We start from the raw sequence: 19,591 nt of genomic DNA on the forward strand, positions 1-19,591 counted from the left end.
CCTGACTTCAAATGCTAAGTGGCTTAGCCTTCATTTTAGAGGTATTTGCCATTTGGCACAACACATGTAGTATGTGTGGCTTAGTGAAAGTCACAAATGTAGAGAGCATTACACTGAAAAATCAGTGCCTCCAGAAACATTCAAAATACTGTATATTTCTGAGTCTATATGTTAAAAACAAAGATTCCAAGACTTACCAAGCGGGAAAGCGCCGGCAGACAGGCACATGAACAAAACACACAAACACACACACAGAATTACGAGCTTTCGCAACTGGCAGTTGCTTCGTCAGGAAAGAGGGAAGGAGAGGGAAAAATGAAAGGATGTGGGTTTTAAGGGAGAGGGTAAGGAGTCATTCCAATCCCGGGAGCGGAAAGACTTCCCTTAGGGGAAAAAAAGGACAGGTGTACACTCGCACACACACACATATCCATCCGCACATACACAGACACAAGCAGACGCTTGTGTCTGTGTATGTGCGGATGGATATGTGTGTGCAGACGCTTGTATCTGTGTATGTGCGGATGGATATGTGTGTGTGTGCGAGTGTACACCTGTCCTTTTTTTCCCCTAAGGGAAGTCTTTCCGCTCCCGGGATTGGAATGACTCCTTACCCTCTCCCTTAAAACCCACATCCTTTCATTTTTCCCTCTCCTTCCCTCTTTCCTGACGAAGCAACTGCCAGTTGCGAAAGCTCGTAATTCTGTGTGTGTGTTTGTGTGTTTTGTTCATGTGCCTGTCTGACGGCGCTTTCCCGCGTGGTAAGTCTTGGAATCTTTGTTTTTAATGTATTTTTCCCATGGGGAAGTTTCTTTCTATTTTATTGAGTCTATATGTTTAACTTTTAAGTTTAAGCTTGGCTGTACTGTTAACAAAGCAGCAGAGCAATACGCAGAACCAAGAGAAGATAGTAGTATGCACTTCAGACTGAGTGTTAGGGAAATTTGAAAGCAAAACTTTGTTAATAAATCATTTCTTTTATATTTTTGATTTTGTGTAGTATTATATGTGGAAAATTTTTGAGTTTATATAAAGAACGAAATCTAAACTTTTGTTTGTAGATTTTAAGTAGATTAAAAAGTCAGGTAAGCAATTCAATTGACAGTGACCAAAAATCAATGCTGGTGAAGTAAAATGACATTATGCTTGTTCCAATAAAACAGACAGGAATTAATAACATTTAAAACTTACCTTTTGCGAGAACCACATATGAAAATAGCTCCTTTTTCAGCTTCCCTCGGTTTCCAATAGGTAGACTTTCATAGGTGACTTCAAAATTGCACGGGGTTTTATCTTCAAATGCTCTTGGACAAGAATGATCATGAGGGCACTAGAACATGGCAAGAAACCTATAAAATAGGACGAAAGTGAAGTTGAAACAAAACTTAAAACAGCCTGTTAACTGAGTTTTATCAAGAAAAAAATAATGCCAAAGAGAAAACAATACATTAACTGGATGCTCTGTATTACAGAACATTACAATATTAAAAAAAATAGCATTTTCATGATAATCTGCAAATATTATTTATTTTAGCATGAACTAGCTTTTGGATTCTTAGGCCATCGTCAGATGATAACAATGCTGCAACCATAGTGAAACAGAAGTGTCACTTACATACACTCCTGGAAATGGAAAAAAGAACACAGTGACACTGGTGTGTCAGACCCACCATACTTGCTCCGGACACTGCGAGAGGGCTGTACAAGCACTGATCACACGCACGGCACAGCGGACACACCAGGAACCGCGGTGTTGGCCGTCGAATGGCGCTAGCTGTGCAGCATTTGTGCACCGCCGCCGTCAGTGTTAGCCAGTTTGCCGTGGCATACGGAGCTCCATCGCAGTCTTTAACACTGGTAGCATGCTGCGACAGCGTGGACGTGAACCGTATGTGCAGTTGACGGACTTTGAGCGAGGGCGTATAGTGGGCATGCGGGAGGCCGTGTGGACGTACCGCCGAATTGCTCAACACGTGGGGCGTGAGGTCTCCACAGTACATCGATGTTGTCGCCAGTGGTCGGCGGAAGGTGCACGTGCCCGTCGACCTGGGACCGGACCGCAGCGACGCACGGATGCACGCCAAGACCGTAGGATCCTACGCAGTGCCGTAGGGGACAGCACCGCCACTTCCCAGCAAATTAGGGACACTGTTGCTCCTGGGGTATCGGCGAGGACCAATCGCAACTGTCTCCATGAAGCTGGGCTACGGTCCCGCACACCGTTAGGCCGTCTTCCGCTCACGCCCCAACATCGTGCAGCCCGCCTCCAGTGGTGTAGCGACAGGCGTGAATGGAAGGACGAATGGAGACGTCTCGTCTTCAGCGATGAGAGTCGCTTCTGCCTTGGTGACACAGATGGTCGTATGCGTGTTTGGCGCCGTGCAGGTGAGCGCCACAATCAGGACTGCATACGACCGAGGTACACAGGGCCAACACCTGGCATCATGGTGTGGGGAGCGATCTCCTACACTGGCCGTACACCTCTGGTGATCGTCGAGGGGTCACTGAATAGTGCACGGTACATCCAAACCGTCATCTAACCCATCGTTCTACCATTCCTAGACCGGCAAGGGAACTTGCTGTTCCAACAGGACAATGCACGTCCGCATGTATCCCGTGCCACCCAACGTGCTCTAGAAGGTGTAAGTCAACTACCCTGGCCAGCAAGATCTCCGGATCTGTCCCCCACTGAGCATGTTTGGGACTGGATGAAGCGTCGTCTCACGCGGTCTGCACGTACAGCACAAACGCTGGTCCAACTGAGGCGCCAGGTGGAAATAGCATGGCAAGCCGTTCCACAGGACTACTCCAGCATCTCTACGATCGTCTCCATGGAAGAATAGCAGCCTGCATTGCTGCGAAAGGTGGATATACACTGTACTAGTGCCGACATTGTGCATGCTCTCTTGCCTGTGTCTATGTGCCTGTGGTTCTGTCAGTGTGATCATGTGATGTATCTGACCCCAGGAATGTGTCAATAAAGTTTTCCCTTCCTGGGACAATGAATTCACGGTGTTCTTATTTCAATTTCCAGGAGTGTAGATATTACTGATAGCATGAGAACATAAAATGGTCAGGTACAGAGTATTTACACTTCTTTTCTGTTACATATAATGACATCAGTTGCAACCCAGTTTTATTTAAAAATTTAATAGTACAAACAGTTTCTCTCTCTCTCTCTCTCTCTCTCTCTCTCTCTCTCTCTCTGTTAATCTAGGGACGAAGACTACTTCTTCCTAAATTAGAAGGCTTTAAATTTAAACAAAACTGTAGAAAAGTTACCAATGACTCATCAGAATTCCATTATCTGCTAGGTTGAATGTAAATGCTGCTACAAATCATGTACCTAACTACAAATGATTTAAGTTTTAACACAGTCTGCCACTCAATTAACCATTTACTAAACTGTGATCAACAGAAGTTATTATGGTGAATTAATAAAATGATACATGCCCCCACAGTGGATAACATCATAAAATAAATTTAATAAATTAAAAAATTAGATGCAAAATACCACATTGTGTTCACAGCTATAAATACATTGAAATACCCTCTCCAACGAACTGATTAGTCGACACATTGATTCACTGCCATCAATGTCAATCAGTTAAGAAATTTAACTGAAGTTCCCACAACTCTGTAACACACTGTGCAAAATAATTAGATCCCAAACAGTGGTAGAATATTTCTAAGTCCCACAGCTGTATTTGAGACTAAGTCAGACACTGTGCAAAAATAATCAGAGTCCAAACAGTGATGGAAAATGTATAAGTCCCACAGAACATGAAATATTTCAAACAAATAATGAGTGCAGTTGGACCACCACTCATACAACTCTCCCCAACTCTGATTGTACTGAATCACCAACTGAAGACCAGTCGACTGCCGGACTCCTGACAAAAGACCCCTGAGGAACTTTATAGACATACTCACCTCGTCCAGAAAACTGATGCCATTCTCCAACTCTTGGCATCCCACCCACGAAAAGCATGCCCACTGACGTTAACTAAGGGCTTCATGTATTACCAGTCCTTTTGTACAACTTTTTACACAAAAGTTTGATCAAAATTCTGTTTACACCACTAACTATGCGCTAAAATTCCACACAGTAAAAACATGTAATAACAATTTCTCAATTTCTAGGTGCCACAGTTTGCTCTCAAATCAAAGTTTACACTTTATGCTTTCAATAATGAGAACTGTTTATTCTCATGGTCCTGTTACTATGTATGGTATAAATGTGAATGGTATATCAGTTTTATTGTAATTTGTCTCCTCTTTCCACTGCTGTCATTAGAAATCATGTATCTTTAATGAAATTTATATTATGGGATAAACTATGCAAATTTAGCACTTAACTATAAAAATGGATAGTAAAACAATAAATCTTAACATCTAAATGATGCATGAAGTGAACAGTACTCACTGCCAACACGTACTGGCATGCTGTCTGTGAATTTGTCTTCATTCATAAGAAATGCTGATTTCAGTTAATTTTTAAACTGAAATGTCTCTCGCAGCTTAATTATTAGATTTAATGATCATGTAAGTAGATCCATATGAGTCTTTACAAGGCCTACAAATTGAGTGCTCAATCTCTCTGTGGGATGAACATTTAAAAGTTATAAATTAATTACTGCATTAGTTATATTCAAACCTATTTGTCTCTGTATCTCCTCTCGTATGTCATTTCCAGATCCTATGTTTATACCACTGGATGCGTAATCAAACTCACTCTCATTTGACACCTCGTGCTTCCTTGTGCCCAGCACAGTTTGCACTGCACATGCACAAATAAGCACAATGCAACTTGTAACTTTTAACAGCTACTGGATGCTGACATCAGGAGTGGTCCATGAAAAACCCACATGGAGCCACCCGGCCACCATTCAATTGCTAGCCGGTTAGTCACGAATTCTGCCCACACATACTGCACACACATCACTTAAATAATGCACTCACCCAAACAAAAGTCACTTTATCTATGATTCTCACATTCAGTTGTTATCTGACAATGTCAAATATGCTGCAAGCTGGTTCAGAATCAAATAATATTTGCAGAATAATAACAATTCCTCTTTAACATTATTGAAAACAATAACTTTTCATAGTAAACTGTAGGTTACTGCAATTAAACATTATTTTGGACAATGCCCTATAGTTATTCATTATATGGGGCATGTGGTTTGACAAGCAACAACAGTTTTCATGGTAAATAGAACCCAAAAACTCTATGAGCCTTTGGTGTTTACGTGGCTGGTTATATTTTAAAGTTTCTCCCTGTTCAGCAAATACATAATGGAACAACCACTCCAGTTATTTTAACCAATATTGTATACATATATCATGACGTATTAACTTCTTTATCCTACAACAGGAAATGAAAGCACCAAAGGGAAGGGGGATTTATGTCTGAACAACTTAAATATGTTTCTCAGTCATCATCGGCAGAAGTTTGCTGCTGGAATTTAAGAAGAGTGTATTTGCCAGTCTATAAAGTCAACCCCTACAGCACAGCTTTGCTTTGAAAAGCCATATTATATGTACACAAAAGACATCTGTTAATTACTCTGCTGTTTCTTAGCATATAAAATACAAAAAAAGGCAGAGTGCATTAACTTAAATAGTTTCAAGATGAATTACAATGAACGACTTAATGCACCGTGCACAGCATAATGCACAGTGTTACACAAAATAGAAAACAGTTTATTTCCCATGTGTTCTCATAAGGTAGATTGTAAATTGACCTTTCAATTTTCCTGGTGGAATTTTGATAATCAAACTTTTTGATGAAGCACATTTCTTGTAACTTAAAAGCTAGCTCTGTCTGAAAGCATAAATGTGTTGCACTCATATTGCTTTTGGACAGAAGTGTATTTTAAACAGCAGACAGATGACATTTGGCTGTAGCTAGAGGCTACAACAGTTTTATGTTTACTTGGTTTCTTCAAAACATCTTGATGTGTCAACAATCGAACCAAGTGTCCGTGAAAGCGATAAAACATTTTTTGTTAAAAAATAAAAAATGATCAGCTGGGGTAGGCTTAAGTAAGTATTTCTCCTATTTTCTTGGTGTCGTAAATTAATTGTCTGCAAGATAAGCATATACACACATCAAAAAATGTTTTGCATCCACTTGGTTCCCAGAACTCCTGAAGATCGACATTGACTGTGGAAATTGTATCAAGACACAGTCCCTTTAACTGTTCAGAGACATCACTAAACCCTCCCACAGATGTAAACGACCATGCATGAGCAGCACCTATTAGATGGAGGGATTCCGACAGCCAACCAGTTCCAGTCTTTCCACCATGAAGGAGCTACACAGCTCATGTTCTCTGTAGTTCAACCATGCCTAGATGGTCAATACCACGGTTCGATTGCATACGCATTGTTACTTTGTGCCAGGAAGTGCTCTCAACAAGGGAAGTGTCCAGGCATCTTGGAGTGAACCAAAACAATGTTGTTTGGAGGTGGTGGTGGTGGTGGTGGTGGTGGTGGTGGTGGTTAGTGTTTAACGTCCCGTCGACAACGAGGTCATTAGAGACGGAGCGCAAGCTCGGGTTAGGGAAGGATTGGGAAGGAAATCGGCTGTGCCCTTTCAAAGGAACCAACCAGGCATTTGCCTGAAGCGATTTAGGGAAATCACGGAAAACCTAAATCAGGATGGCCGGAGACGGGATTGAACCGTCGTCCGCCCGAATGCGAGTCCAGTGTGCTAACCACTGCGCCACCTCGCTCGATGTTGTTTGGACATGGAGGAAATACAGAAAGACAGGAGCTGTCAACGACATGTCTCACTGACGCCACCCAAGGGCTACTACTGCAGTGGATGACTGCTACCTATGGATTATGGCTAGGAGGAACCTTGACAGCAACAGCACCATGTTGAATAATGCTTTTCGTGTAGCCACAGGATATCGTGTAATGACTCAAACTGTGCACAATAGACTGCACGATGCGCAACTTAACTCCCAATGTCCATGGCGAGGGCCGTCTTTGCAATGACAACACCATGCAGCGGGGTACAGATGGGCCAAACAACATGCTGAATGGACCAGTCAGGATTGGCATCATGTACTCTTCACTGATGACTGTCGCATATGCCTTCAACCAGACAATCATCGGAGACATGTTTGGAGGCAATCAGTCAGGCTGAACACCATAGACACACTATCCAGTGAGTGCAGCAAGGTGGAGGTTCCCTGCTGTTTTGGGGTGGCATTATGTGGGGCCAAATTACACCGCTGGTGGTCATGGAAGGCACCGTAACGGCTGTACGATACGTGAATGCCATCCTCTGACTGATAGTGCAACCATATCGGCAGCATATTGGCGAGGCATTCATCTTCATGGATGACAATTCACACCCCGACCATGCACATCTTGTAAATAACTTCCTTCAGGATAACGACGTGGATCAACTAGAGTAGCCAGCATGTTCTCCAGACTTGAACACTATCGAACATACCCAGGATAGATTGAAAGATGATGTGAGGGATCTAAGCCAAATCGCCATTGAGGAGTGGGACAATCTGGACTAACAGTGCTTTGATTAACTTGTGGATAGTATGCCATGACAAATACAGGCATGCATCAATGCCAGAGGTCGTGCTACTGGGTATTACAGGTACTGATGTGTACAGCAATCTGGACCACCACCTCTGAAGGTCTCACTGTATGGTGGTACAACACGCAATATGTGGTTTTCATGAGCAATAAAAAAGGGCAGAAATGTTGTTTATGTTGATCTCTATTACAGTTTCCTGTACAGGTTCCAGAACTCTCGAAACCGAAGTGACGCAAAACTTTTTTTTATATGTGTATTACAGCACAAAGAGTGAACATGCTTGTGAGGAACTTTCCTGTAATTTATACAATTTTAAAATTACTGAGACACACAATGCTTGTGACATCAGCAGATCATCAGTACAGTCCCAATGCAATGAGAACGACTCTACGAAAAGTAGAATTTTACCATCAGTAGAAGTCACCATGAGAGGAGATAGTGAGACGTGACAGTGTCAATAATACTAACACACGAAATGGTAGATTTTGCAGATAATTCAGTTTGTTACAAACATGCAACTTTTCAATGTGTCTTCCTCTGATAAATGTCAGGCAAAGTGTTGAGCTCTCTTGTACGTAGTACTAGTGGTTACTGGCCCAGTTTCACCTTAGACAATTCACAATGTAAATGTTGTAGCCCAAATTGAAAGTTACAACACAATATAGATAAGAATAAACCATCATTTGCACAAAGCTATCAGAAGCATAAGAAAATCTGTTTACCTGAGAGAGAGAGAGAGAGAGAGAGAGAGAGAGAGAGAGAGAGAGAGAGAGAGAGAGAGAGAGAGAGAGAGGAAGGGGGGGGGGGGAGGGGAGTACATTTTACACGACAGGATAACCACAAAAGCACATAGGAGATACGAGAGCCTTGTAAAAGTTATGAATATGAGCAAAAAGATAAGCATGTGAAATTGATCACTGTAATGAAAATTTCAAACGCACATAAGCTACTGCCGATGAAATATAGCTTCATCTAACCACACACATGAAAGGATGGAAATATTGAAGATACGATCGACAAAAGGTAGGCAAAACTATATATGAAAGCACTCACACAAACAACCCCATATATCAAACATTAAAACATACGGTGCCTACAAAGTTATCATGCATAGAGAAAACAGCCTTATGTAAGGTAAAAGTATCCTGAAAATGGTGAATGTTTTACCAAAACAACAAAAGTGTTTTGTATCAAATTTTATATGCAGGTGAGTAGGAAAGAGAGGGACAAGGAGGGACTTTAAATCTAGTAAAATGGCAAGAGTCACTTGTGCATTAAAGGATACAACAGAAAAGGCTGATTATAACTAGAGGTTAAAAGAAAGGGATTAAAGCAAAGGAGGACAAAGAAGAACAGCAGCAACAGGAGAAATATTTGTCATCCAGCATAGAGGTGTTACTGTCATCAATGAGATTTTATTTTAGCTACACAGAATGCAATTCTTCAAGCCAATTTACACAATAATTTTGTTTTTAGCATTTTTAAAAGTAGTTTTGTTGTATGTGTTTCATTAAATAATCTGGAATGCATTAATATCATAAAATACTTTGTTTTGGATCCAAATACGGCGAAGTATAATAAGGGGAGTGCTTCTTCAGTTTCAACAGCCGCTAATGTGGTGAGATTTTTCAGGAATGGGATAGCGATAAAACATTTGGGTGGAAGGTGGAGACAGTACACTCATGAAGTTGAAATTGGTCCTATCTACCAAAATGATTATGGTCAGTGTGATCTCTCAAGTTTTCTTGGGGAAACTGGTTAATGATGCATTTTCACATATTCAGCCGAGTTGCTGATTTCATAACTTTTTTTTTTTTTTTTTTTCACGAGATTTTGATGACTGAGCCAACTGTTTATTTCTGGTGCTGAGAGTTATATTATGTGTAATCACTGCTTGGGCTGGTTGTCTGAGAACACATAACAACACCGCTCACAGCATTTGAAGAAGACAGCTGGGTCAGTCAAAATAGTGTGAATAGAATGGAATTTACAAGTCAGGTGAACACCTGTCAACACACCATTAGTTATGACCAGTATGTCCTGGTTTTCAAAAGGGATTTTTCATTGATTATCTTGCACAGAGTAAAACTAATTGGTAAATAAAAACATGTCTTGGGGATCAAATGGATGAAGAAATACAAGGGGGCTGCATTGCAAAGAAAAATATCATCTTTCATTGGCACAATGTAGTTGCCACAAAAATGTTAAGCGAATAAAAACATTAGGCACAACTGAAATTCCTGTTTGCTATTGAAATTTCTGTTAGCTATTAAAAAATGAAACATTTGTACTCTGCTCAAAAATTAAAACACTTCCAAGAATATGGCAAAAACAATCTGGAACGTCATTAAACAAGAAATAAACCAAAATAGGGATCCAAATTAAATTGAGCCCCCACAAAACAGCTCTGGCAGAAATTGTGACACATTCAACTCAGCAGCCACTAAATTTAATGATTACTACAATATCGTGACAACACACATTGGTACCACTAATAAATGTCTAATAGTAAATGCTTTAGAGTTACTTGTGCAGACAATGCATGCACTACCAATAGACATCTCAGTCTTTCGTTACAGATTTTTTTGTCAAGTAAGTGGTTTGTATTTGACTGCTCAAAATGAAGCTACTTCATCAGCAGACCCCAAAAAGAACTTAAGTGATATACTATCTTGACCAGAAGACTCACAGTAAATTATTCACTACTCTGAGGGTATCTACTTACAAATTACTCATGTCGGCAGCTGTTCTCAACTTGAATGCTGTAATATGCACTGCATCATCTTTAGTAATGAAATTTCAGAAAACTGCTTAACAACTCCGTTTTTGGGGTGGTGTCATCATGCAGTGAAGATATTGATTGTAACTTGCCACTGGTATACTGTGTATAAGGACAAAATCTCTCTTAATTTTCTGCCAAATTTTGAGACAGTTCCACAGTGTCAACTATTAAATCATCCCATACTGAAGTCCGCTATAATTTTCAAGCTTCTGTAAAACATTGTCAAGCTTCTGCAACAGTGTCCTGACATGTTTGCATGCCTCAGGAGATCTGTTCATCTCTAATTAATTTGCTTATTATGAAACTTTCAATTGCTGGCAACACTATTTCTTTGAATTTAAGCCACAGCTGCTCAAGACACACAGTTTGAAAGGAATGGAGGCCAACTATTATGAAGACATCAAGCAATTTTGCTATCTACTTTTTTAAATAGATATATTTTGCACTACTTTTTTTATGGATTTTGATGTTATAGTATTCAGTCTAGCTACAGTGACCTTCCGTCATGATACCCAAGATTGTTTCTTTGTAAGAGATCTAGTAGGTTATAGCAACCATTTACATTTGATGTACACTCCTGAATTGTGAGTTGAAAATAATGTAAAATATATAGAGCAGTCAAATGAAAGAAAGATAGATGGAAAAAAGTAAGTACGCTCTTCATTATTTGTCCGCAGCTTGTGGTCTCGCGGTCGCATTCTCACTTCCCAAGCAAGGGGTCCTGGGTTCGATTACTGGCGGGGTCAGGGATTTTCACCTGCCTCGAAATGACTGGGTGTTTGTGTTGTCCTCATTATTTCATCATCATTTATGAAAGTGGCGAGATTGGACTGAGCAAAATTGGGAATTTGTATGGTCGCTGATAACTGTGCAGTTGAATGCCCCACAAACCACACACATCATCATCATCATAACCATCATCATCATCTTCATTATTTCAAAAGCAATCAGCATAACTCTTAAATACATTTACCCCGTTGTGAGACAAGACAATCAATGCCTTCATGGAGAAATGTTTGTGCATGTAGGAAAAGTTCTAGTGTGTAAGAAGGATGTGTAAGGGCTTCCCAGCAAAATTTTTTCAGCGTAGTCGAAAGAACCTTGGCAAGAAGTGGGTGGACATTATCTTGCAACTGATGGCATCAGTCAACACACTGCTCATTGACTTTATGGAACACAGTGCCACAATTAATGCACAGTGGTACTTTGCAAAAATTGAATGCCACGTCCAATTATTGAGGAAAGTTGACAGACGGCATCATTCTGTTCAGGATAATGCCTGCCCACATTTTGCCAAGGTTTTTTCCAGTACACTGCAGAAGTTTCGCTGGAAAGCCCTTGCACTGTCTGTGATCCCCCCCCCCCCCCCTCCTCCCACTTCCACTCCATACGATTTTCACATTTTTTGAGCCCTTAAGTAAGACATTTGTGGTCGTTGATGAAATGGTGCATGATTGGGTCCATTTTTTTCCACAAAACAGTGGGTTAAATGTATTAACAGTTAGGGTGATTACTTTTGAAATAGTAAACAGTTTACTTACTTTGTTAGCATCTGTCTCATTTTAATTTCAGTGTACGTTATACATTTCATTTCGGTTGTACAAATGGAACCACAAAATTGCAGAATGACATACAGAGTTGACTGGAAATAATGGCTTTGTTGGCATGATGTTATGAATCATTCAGTGATGAAATCATTCAGCGTTCATAACATTATTCTATATCACTACAAATACATATCACACTGCTAACAACATAGATTAAAAACTAACTCTAAAAAAGAAGTGAGCACTATAATTACTTAAGTCCATCTCTGCAATTACAGATTTGTATAGTGTGAAAAGTCTGGATGGGTCATTGTTATTTGTAGTCTTCAGTCAACTGGAAACTTAGAGGATGACATGATCAAAAGTCAGTGCCATGAGAAAATAATCTTGTGATTTCATGATAAACTCAGTGAAGTTAGGAAGAAATAGAAAGTAAATTGGTGCAATTCTTTGACATCAAGCACTTCTGATTTGTGGGAACAATTCCTTCGTATTCCTAGATCCTTGGCAATGCAATAAAAATTCAGAATTATTTACAGCTGCTCTGTTAATTCACAGTATCAAAGTAACGCAGACACTTCCAATGCTACATGATACGACTGTTGTAACCCTATAGAGTTAGCATGCATAATCAAACGGCGCACGCCTCCACAGCCAACCACAAGAGGTTATCTCATGATGGCGCAGGTGGTAGATACAGTTAGCTCTGTGCCATGTGCAAAACAGCCTTACTTAAGTTCGTCAGCCAGACTAATGTTTATATGATGATTATACATTCACCTGTTAGAATGTGTTGTAATGTTTTCCATGGTTAAGAGTTTTTTTTTTTTTTTTCATTTAATACTTCATTCAGTGTCTTGGTGTATCCCTTCACATGGAAGCAGAAAAAAACTTGGTTAGTGGGGCTTCTAATATTGTGTTTGTACAGTGTTACAACATATTTGACGATGAATGCAGTATTATACTCCGCATGTTTCATTTCTTGGTTTGCTACAGCAAATATGTCAGAGGAAGAAACTCTTCAACCTTTTGCTGAACAGCAGTGAGCTCTCACCAACCAGCAGCATGCTCTCTCCACAGCCTAAACAATTTGGCAGCATCGTTGATGCACCATGGTTCACCGCCATTGACGCAATTCCCACTGTTTCCCCCATATGGCGATTCTGTGGAAGACTGGGACGCATATGAAAAATGACTTCGGTAGTACCGGGCGATCAAAAAATCAGTATAAATTTGAAAAAGTAATAAACCACAGAATAATGTAGATGGAGAGGTAAAAATTGACACACATGCTCAAGATGACATGGGGTTTTATTAGAACCAAAAAAAAGGTCACAAAATGTTCGACAGATGGCGGTAGACAGCAAAACTGATACCGTGACGGGTGAGAGGTACGCCGATATGTTACAGAATCGCATCATCCCCAGCCTGGCTGATAAACACCTGCTGGAACGTACGATGTTTATGCGGAATGGCGCTCCACCCCTTATTGCTAGACGCATGAAAGATCTCTTGCGTGCGTCGTATGGTAATAATCGTGTGCTCAGCTGCCACTTTCATCATGCTTGGCCTCCCAGGTCCCCAGACCTCAGTCCGTGCGATTATTGGCTTTGGGGTTACCTGAAGTCGCAAGTGTATCATGATCGACCGACATCTCTAGGGATGCTGAAAGACAACACCCGACGCCAATGCCTCACTATAACTCCGGACATGCTTTACACTGCTGTTCACAACATTATTCCTCGACTACAGCTATTGCTGAGGAATGATGGTGGACATATTGAGCATTTCCTGTAAAGAACATCATTTTTGCTTTGTCTTACTTTGTTATGCTAATTATTGCTATTCTGATCAGATGAAGTGCCATCTGTCGGACATTTTTTGAACTTTTGTATTTTTTTGGTTCTAATAAAACCTCATGTCATTTCAAGCATGTGTGTCAATTTGTACCTCTCTATCTACATTATTCCATGATTTATTCAGTTTTCAAATTTATACTGACTTTTTGATCACCCGGTATTTTCAAGCTTTTGGAGTCGCCAACCACAATGTGTATAAGGCTTTCCTTCTGTCATGGATTTCTCCTTGTACTTACCACCTGTGGCAGTTAGCTCCTCTTCAGGAACCAGCCAGTCTCTCACATGATGAGATGTCCCAGTTGGTCTCTAATTATTACTGCAAACATATTCACATTATTGTTGTTCACACTGAGTTCTACTATTGTCAAAATTGGTCGTAACAGTCATACAGAACTTGGGCAACGGAACTTCATGGACTTAGCCACTGCAGCCACTTTATTACTGAAGCTCAACAGGACTCAAATGCTGATTCGATGATTTGCGATGCTATAATACGCCTGGCCCTTGATAAGGAAGTTGGTGAACATGTTTTACAATGTGAAAATTCCTCTATCACAGAAGTCCCGAACAGTATCCAGACCTCTGAAGTATCTTGGGCAGCAGAAAATCAGATAGTTGCGTGGTGTGAAGTAGCCGCCATTGCTCACTCTGCTGCTCAGTCACCATTGGTTAGCTCACAGGAAAATGATGTCATGACTGTAAAATCGCAGCCTCCATGTCGCATGGGCCAGCACCATGCTAAGCAGCAACATCAATCAGCATCAGAATGGCGGCCATGTACTCCTCTGCCATTGTGCCCTTATTGTTCTGTACAACATGAGTGGGCCACATGCCAAAATCGTTGTGTGCTGTGCAACCACTGCGGGGGGAAGGGGGGGGGGGGGGGGATAGCATCTCTGTACAACTCTCAACCCCCTCACCAGACATGAACAAACACTACACTGAAGTACATGTAGCAGTGACTTTGTTAAATTATTCTCCAACCTATGTGGATCTTGGGCCACTGGCATCGTCTCCTGTTTCTCGTCTGTTGGTGAGTAACAACAAGCAATAAAAACCTATATTGGGGCAGTTTTATACTTTCGTGGTTATGCCAACACTGAAAAATTATTTGTGTTAGATGCATTCATAATTTTTGGGTCCTCTACCTCTGACATAGTGCATCTAGTATCATATCCACAGCAACAACTGGACACACACTGCTCAGAATATTCCTCACTATTTTCAGAAGGTTTAGGGTCTGCTACCAAATTCCAGGCTCAGATCACAATGAAACTGTCAGTGTGACCCTGTTGCTTTCGTGCTCACCCAATCCCCATAGCTTTAGAGGAGCAGGTCAAACTGGAACTAGATCAAATGATGTCTATGGGTGTTATCACTCTTGTCTCTTCTACTGAATAGGCTGCTCTGTCAGTAATTGTCAAAAATCCTAACAGTAACCTTTGGCTCTGTGATAATTTTGAGATCTGTAAATTTACAATCTATTATTGATATCTATTCCTTGCACTGTTAGGAGGAACTCTTAGCACAGCTTTCTGAGTCAAAAATTTTTCCAAAACAGGCTTGTCAGAAGCCTAATGGCAACCACCTCTGGATGATAATTCCAAGAGCATCCCATAGTGAATACCCCTTCACGTTACATCAATACCAGCACCTGCCATTTAGGATGGCTAGTGCCCTTGCTATTTTCCAACAATTTTTGGAACAACACATGGCCTCTGTGCTGGGGTGCATTAACTATCTTGATTGTCATCTCAGGTTCCTCCACAGATGGACAATTGCAGAACCTTCATGCCTTGTTCACAGTGCTACAGGCCACCAGTTTGAAACGTAAGTTGGACAAATCACAATTTTTTCAGACATCTATCATCTATCTCATTTTTCAAGTCTCACAAGCTGGCATCAAGCCTTTATGAAGCTTCCTGGCAGATTAAAACTGTGTGCCGGACTGAGACTCGAACTCGGGACCTTTGCTTTCACAGGCAAGTGCTCTACCAACTGAGCCACCCAAGCATGATTCACGACCTGTCCTCACAGCTTCAGTTCTGCCAGTACCTCGTCTCCTACCTCCCAAACTTCACAAAAGCTCTTCTGCGAACTTGCATTTGTGTGTGTGTGTGTGTGTGTGTGTGTGTGTGTGTGTGTGTGTGTGTGTGTGTGTCTACTGGCTGACAAAGGCCTTTTTTGTTGTGCCTATCGCGACTTATATCTCCGCTGTATGGTGAGTAGCAACTATCCTCCTCTGATATTGTTATTTATGTGAATTACATGATCTGTGCGTACACATCTAATGCCACATATCTTGACAAACTTGCCATCAAAGTGTTGGATCCCTGATACCCACAATCAAGTATTTCGCTCCAAAATATGGACAAACAAGCTATTAAGCACAGAATTTTAAATCAAACAGCTTACAGTTGTCAAAATTTCCAAATTGTTATATTATTAAGCTACCAGCTTCAATGACATATTACGTCAACTTCAAGCCTCCTGACCAACGTTTAGGAAGATTCCCATCTCTAGTCCAGTCAAAATTGGAGCCAGCATTCAGTGACTAGTATCCATACAGTTTTGAGACAGCGATCACTTCAAACATCATCGGCCAATGGCAGCTGATGTTCGAAGTGATCGCTGTCTCAAAAATCTATGGATAGTAGTCACTGAATGCTGGCTCCTATTTTGACTGGACCAAAGGTGGGAATCTTCCTACATGCCAGTCACGGGGCCTGAAATGGCATAATGTATCACAAAAACTAGTAGCCCAATAAAATAACAATTTGGAAATTTAGAAAGCTGAAAGTTGATTTTACATTCTGTATTGGACAGCTGAGGTGCCACAACCATCTGTCAAAATATGGACATAAAGAGCTATTGAGCAAATGGTCATAATGTTTTGACTCATCAGTGTACATGCCAAACAGAATTAAGTGCAGAAACCTTACAAAATTTCAGCATGACAAGTCACATAATTGTCTTTTCAGTAACCAATACTGACTGTTGTCTCTAATCCAGTGTTAGGGTTGAGATTTTTTCCATACCTAGACCTATAAGCTCCTACTTTAAGTGGATCTCATGCGTTCCTGTTCCCTATCACATCATCTTTTTGTGTGTCTGTAATCTCTATCAAATATTAAATGCTTGTTAAATAGTAATGTTACGTAAGATGCAAATATAACAATTTAAGGAGGTAATATATAAAATCCACAATTTTATTTAATGATATAAAAGCTTAATACTGTCAAAGTTTTTCAGAGCATACCAGCTAAAATGTGAAGATAAGTAAATTAATTCATGTAAATTGTGAACTCACTGGTGCAAATATATGAGCCTTGGGCATTGGAAGCCTTTCAGATGCATTTTCTGCAAGGTGCAATATGTAATCCCTTGCTTCATTTACAACCTGAAACCAAAATTATAAATGAATAGTTGTATGAATGAATTTTAATTTGGATTTGCAAAGCGTGAACCACAAAAAAGGAAATACTTCAATTTATTCAAGAAACATGCACACACTAGAACTGGGTTAAAACTAAATGGTCATGGGAGTAGCTAAAAACACCATGTCTAAACCATAAACCACGTTCAGATGAATGTACATGTTGCTCAGTAATCGGCCATTACAAAGCTTAGTGCAGTCCACTAAATATTTTAACAGTAAATCCTACTTGCTCTTACAACCACTTTCACAAATTCTGTGTATAAAAATGGTATGTTGTGCCCCAGCTTCTTTACTTGACATGGCTGAGTTAATGGACAGATGTCACAACAGGCGGACACAAAAAGCATCAGGCTGGGTAAACAGTCTTGCATAAGAAACCACAAGTGGATTATGCTGACACCTCAAGAATCACCATCAAGCCTTGCAGTAGGAGATGGTTGGTTGGTTGGTTGGTTTGTGGGGGTTGAAGGGACCAGGCCATTGGTCCCTTTTTCCACGACCATGAAACACCCACAAGGAATAAAAATAAGGAACAGAGGTAAGAAGGAATGACACAGAACAAGAAAGACAGAGACAAAGACCAGAAAACAAGGAATTATAAACACACAGACGTGTACAGCGGTTGGCCGACCATGGAAACAAAAAGGGAAAAGCCAACCACCAAGAGACACACGAAAAATCCCAATCTAAAACTGTAGGCCAAAGGCCAGACACAACGCATAAAAGGGACAAACCTTCAGATTGAGCGATAAAAGCCCCCTGCTCGAATAAAACTCAAAACTAAGCCGGCACAAACATCTGTCTGAGTGCAGTTAAAAGCAGACAATCCAACAAGATTTGGACCACTGTCACTGTTGATCCACAACAACATAGAGGCAGGTCCTCATGGCACAATAAATGCCCTTGTGTCAGCCAGGTATGGCCAATGCATAGCCAGCAGAGAACAACTGAGTCCTCGTGAGAGGTTCACGTGGAGTTGCGCCACACACTTGTTTCCTTGATAACCTGAAGTTGTTGGGTGAAGGCAGGGTGCGCCATTCATCACCCCAGGTACCAAGGACTTTTTGACACAATACTGACTGGCGATCAATTCCAAAAGGCCAATCTCCAGGGTCGGTTCATTGATAGCATGTTTGGCCAGCCTGTCAACACATTCATTACCCGGGATGCCGACATGACCCGGAGTCCACACAAAACCACGGAGTGACCGCAATTGGCAAGAGTATGGATGGATCCTGGATAGCCATCACCAGACAAGAATGAGGAAAACACTGGTTGATAGCTCGTAAACTGCTCAGGGAGTCACTACAGATGACAAAAGACTCACCTGAGCAGGAGCAGATACACTCTAGGGCGCGAGAGATGGCTACCAGCTCTGCAGTGAAAACAATGCAGCCAGCTCGCAATGAGCATTGTTCAGAATGATCCTCAAGAGTGATACCATAACCAACTCAAGCAGAAAACATCGAACTGTCAGTATAAACAATGTCAGAGCCGTGAAACATGGCAAGGATGGAAAGAAAGCAGTGGTGGAGGGCCTCAGGAAGGACTGAGTCCTTCAGGCCCTTTGCCAAACCCAGCCGAAGGCATGGGTGGGGCACATACCACAGGGGTATATGTAAATGGGCCTGGAAAAGAGGTGGGAGAGGGAAAAACTCAAGCCCAGAGAGAAGAGACCAGATACGAATCACGATCGTACACCCTGACTAGGGCCGCCGTTTGGGAAGATGGACGACCGAGTTGAAGAACAGGAGAAGGTAATTTGGATGCCCAGGTAAGCTACAAACATGTGCAGCATAAGCGGCCAGTAGTTGTCGGTATTGGATTCACAATGGAGAGACACCAGCCTCAACAATCATGCTGTTTACAGGGCTTGTGCAGAAAGCTCCAGTTGCGAGTCGGATCCTGCTGTGAAGTACAGGGTCAAGCAACCACAATGCGGAAGGCGATGCCAAATCGTAAGCCAGGCTCCCATAATCGAGACGGGACTGAATCAACACATGATACAGTCATAGAAGGGTAAACTGATTGGCACCCCAGCTGGTGTGACTCAAGCAACGAAGAGCGTTAAGATGGTGCTAGCAAGTTTGTTTGAGCTGCCGAATATGAGGTAACCAAGTCAACCAGGTATCGAAAAGCAAGCCCAAAAACCAATGCGTCTCCACTACAGCAAGAGGTTCGCTGCCAAGATAAAGCTGTGGCTCAGGGTGGACAGTGCAATGTTGGCAACAATGCATGAGGTAAGTTTTGGCAACCGAGAACTGGAAGCCATGTGTGACGGCCCAAGACTGCACCCTGCGGATAGTGCCTGTAGCTGCCATTCAGTAACCGCAATGGCAGTGAAGCTATAATACAGGCAAAGGTCATCAGCATACAAAGAAGCTGATACGGATG

The 19,591-nt window shown here is 41.4% G+C and overlaps 1 protein-coding gene across 2 annotated transcripts in view; it reads right to left on the reverse strand.

Annotated features, from left to right (window-relative positions):
* LOC126267656 (methyltransferase-like protein 17, mitochondrial) overlaps nucleotides 1-19,591 on the reverse strand; it is a 113,421-nt gene that overhangs the window by 24,503 nt on the left and 69,327 nt on the right. The window contains exons 7-8 of one of the 2 annotated variants that reach the window (XM_049972959.1): nucleotides 17,069-17,158; nucleotides 1,192-1,330 (exon numbers count right to left, since the gene is read on the reverse strand). In XM_049972959.1, the coding sequence (XP_049828916.1) occupies nucleotides 1,192-1,330; nucleotides 17,069-17,158 (229 nt within the window). Of the gene's footprint in view, nucleotides 1-1,191; nucleotides 1,350-17,068; nucleotides 17,159-19,591 lie in introns of those variants that run through there. The other variant, XM_049972965.1, reaches the window with a different exon arrangement.

This window comes from Schistocerca gregaria, chromosome 1 (genome assembly GCF_023897955.1).
Source record: "Schistocerca gregaria isolate iqSchGreg1 chromosome 1, iqSchGreg1.2, whole genome shotgun sequence".
In the NCBI taxonomy this organism is placed as follows: domain Eukaryota; kingdom Metazoa; phylum Arthropoda; class Insecta; order Orthoptera; family Acrididae; genus Schistocerca; species Schistocerca gregaria.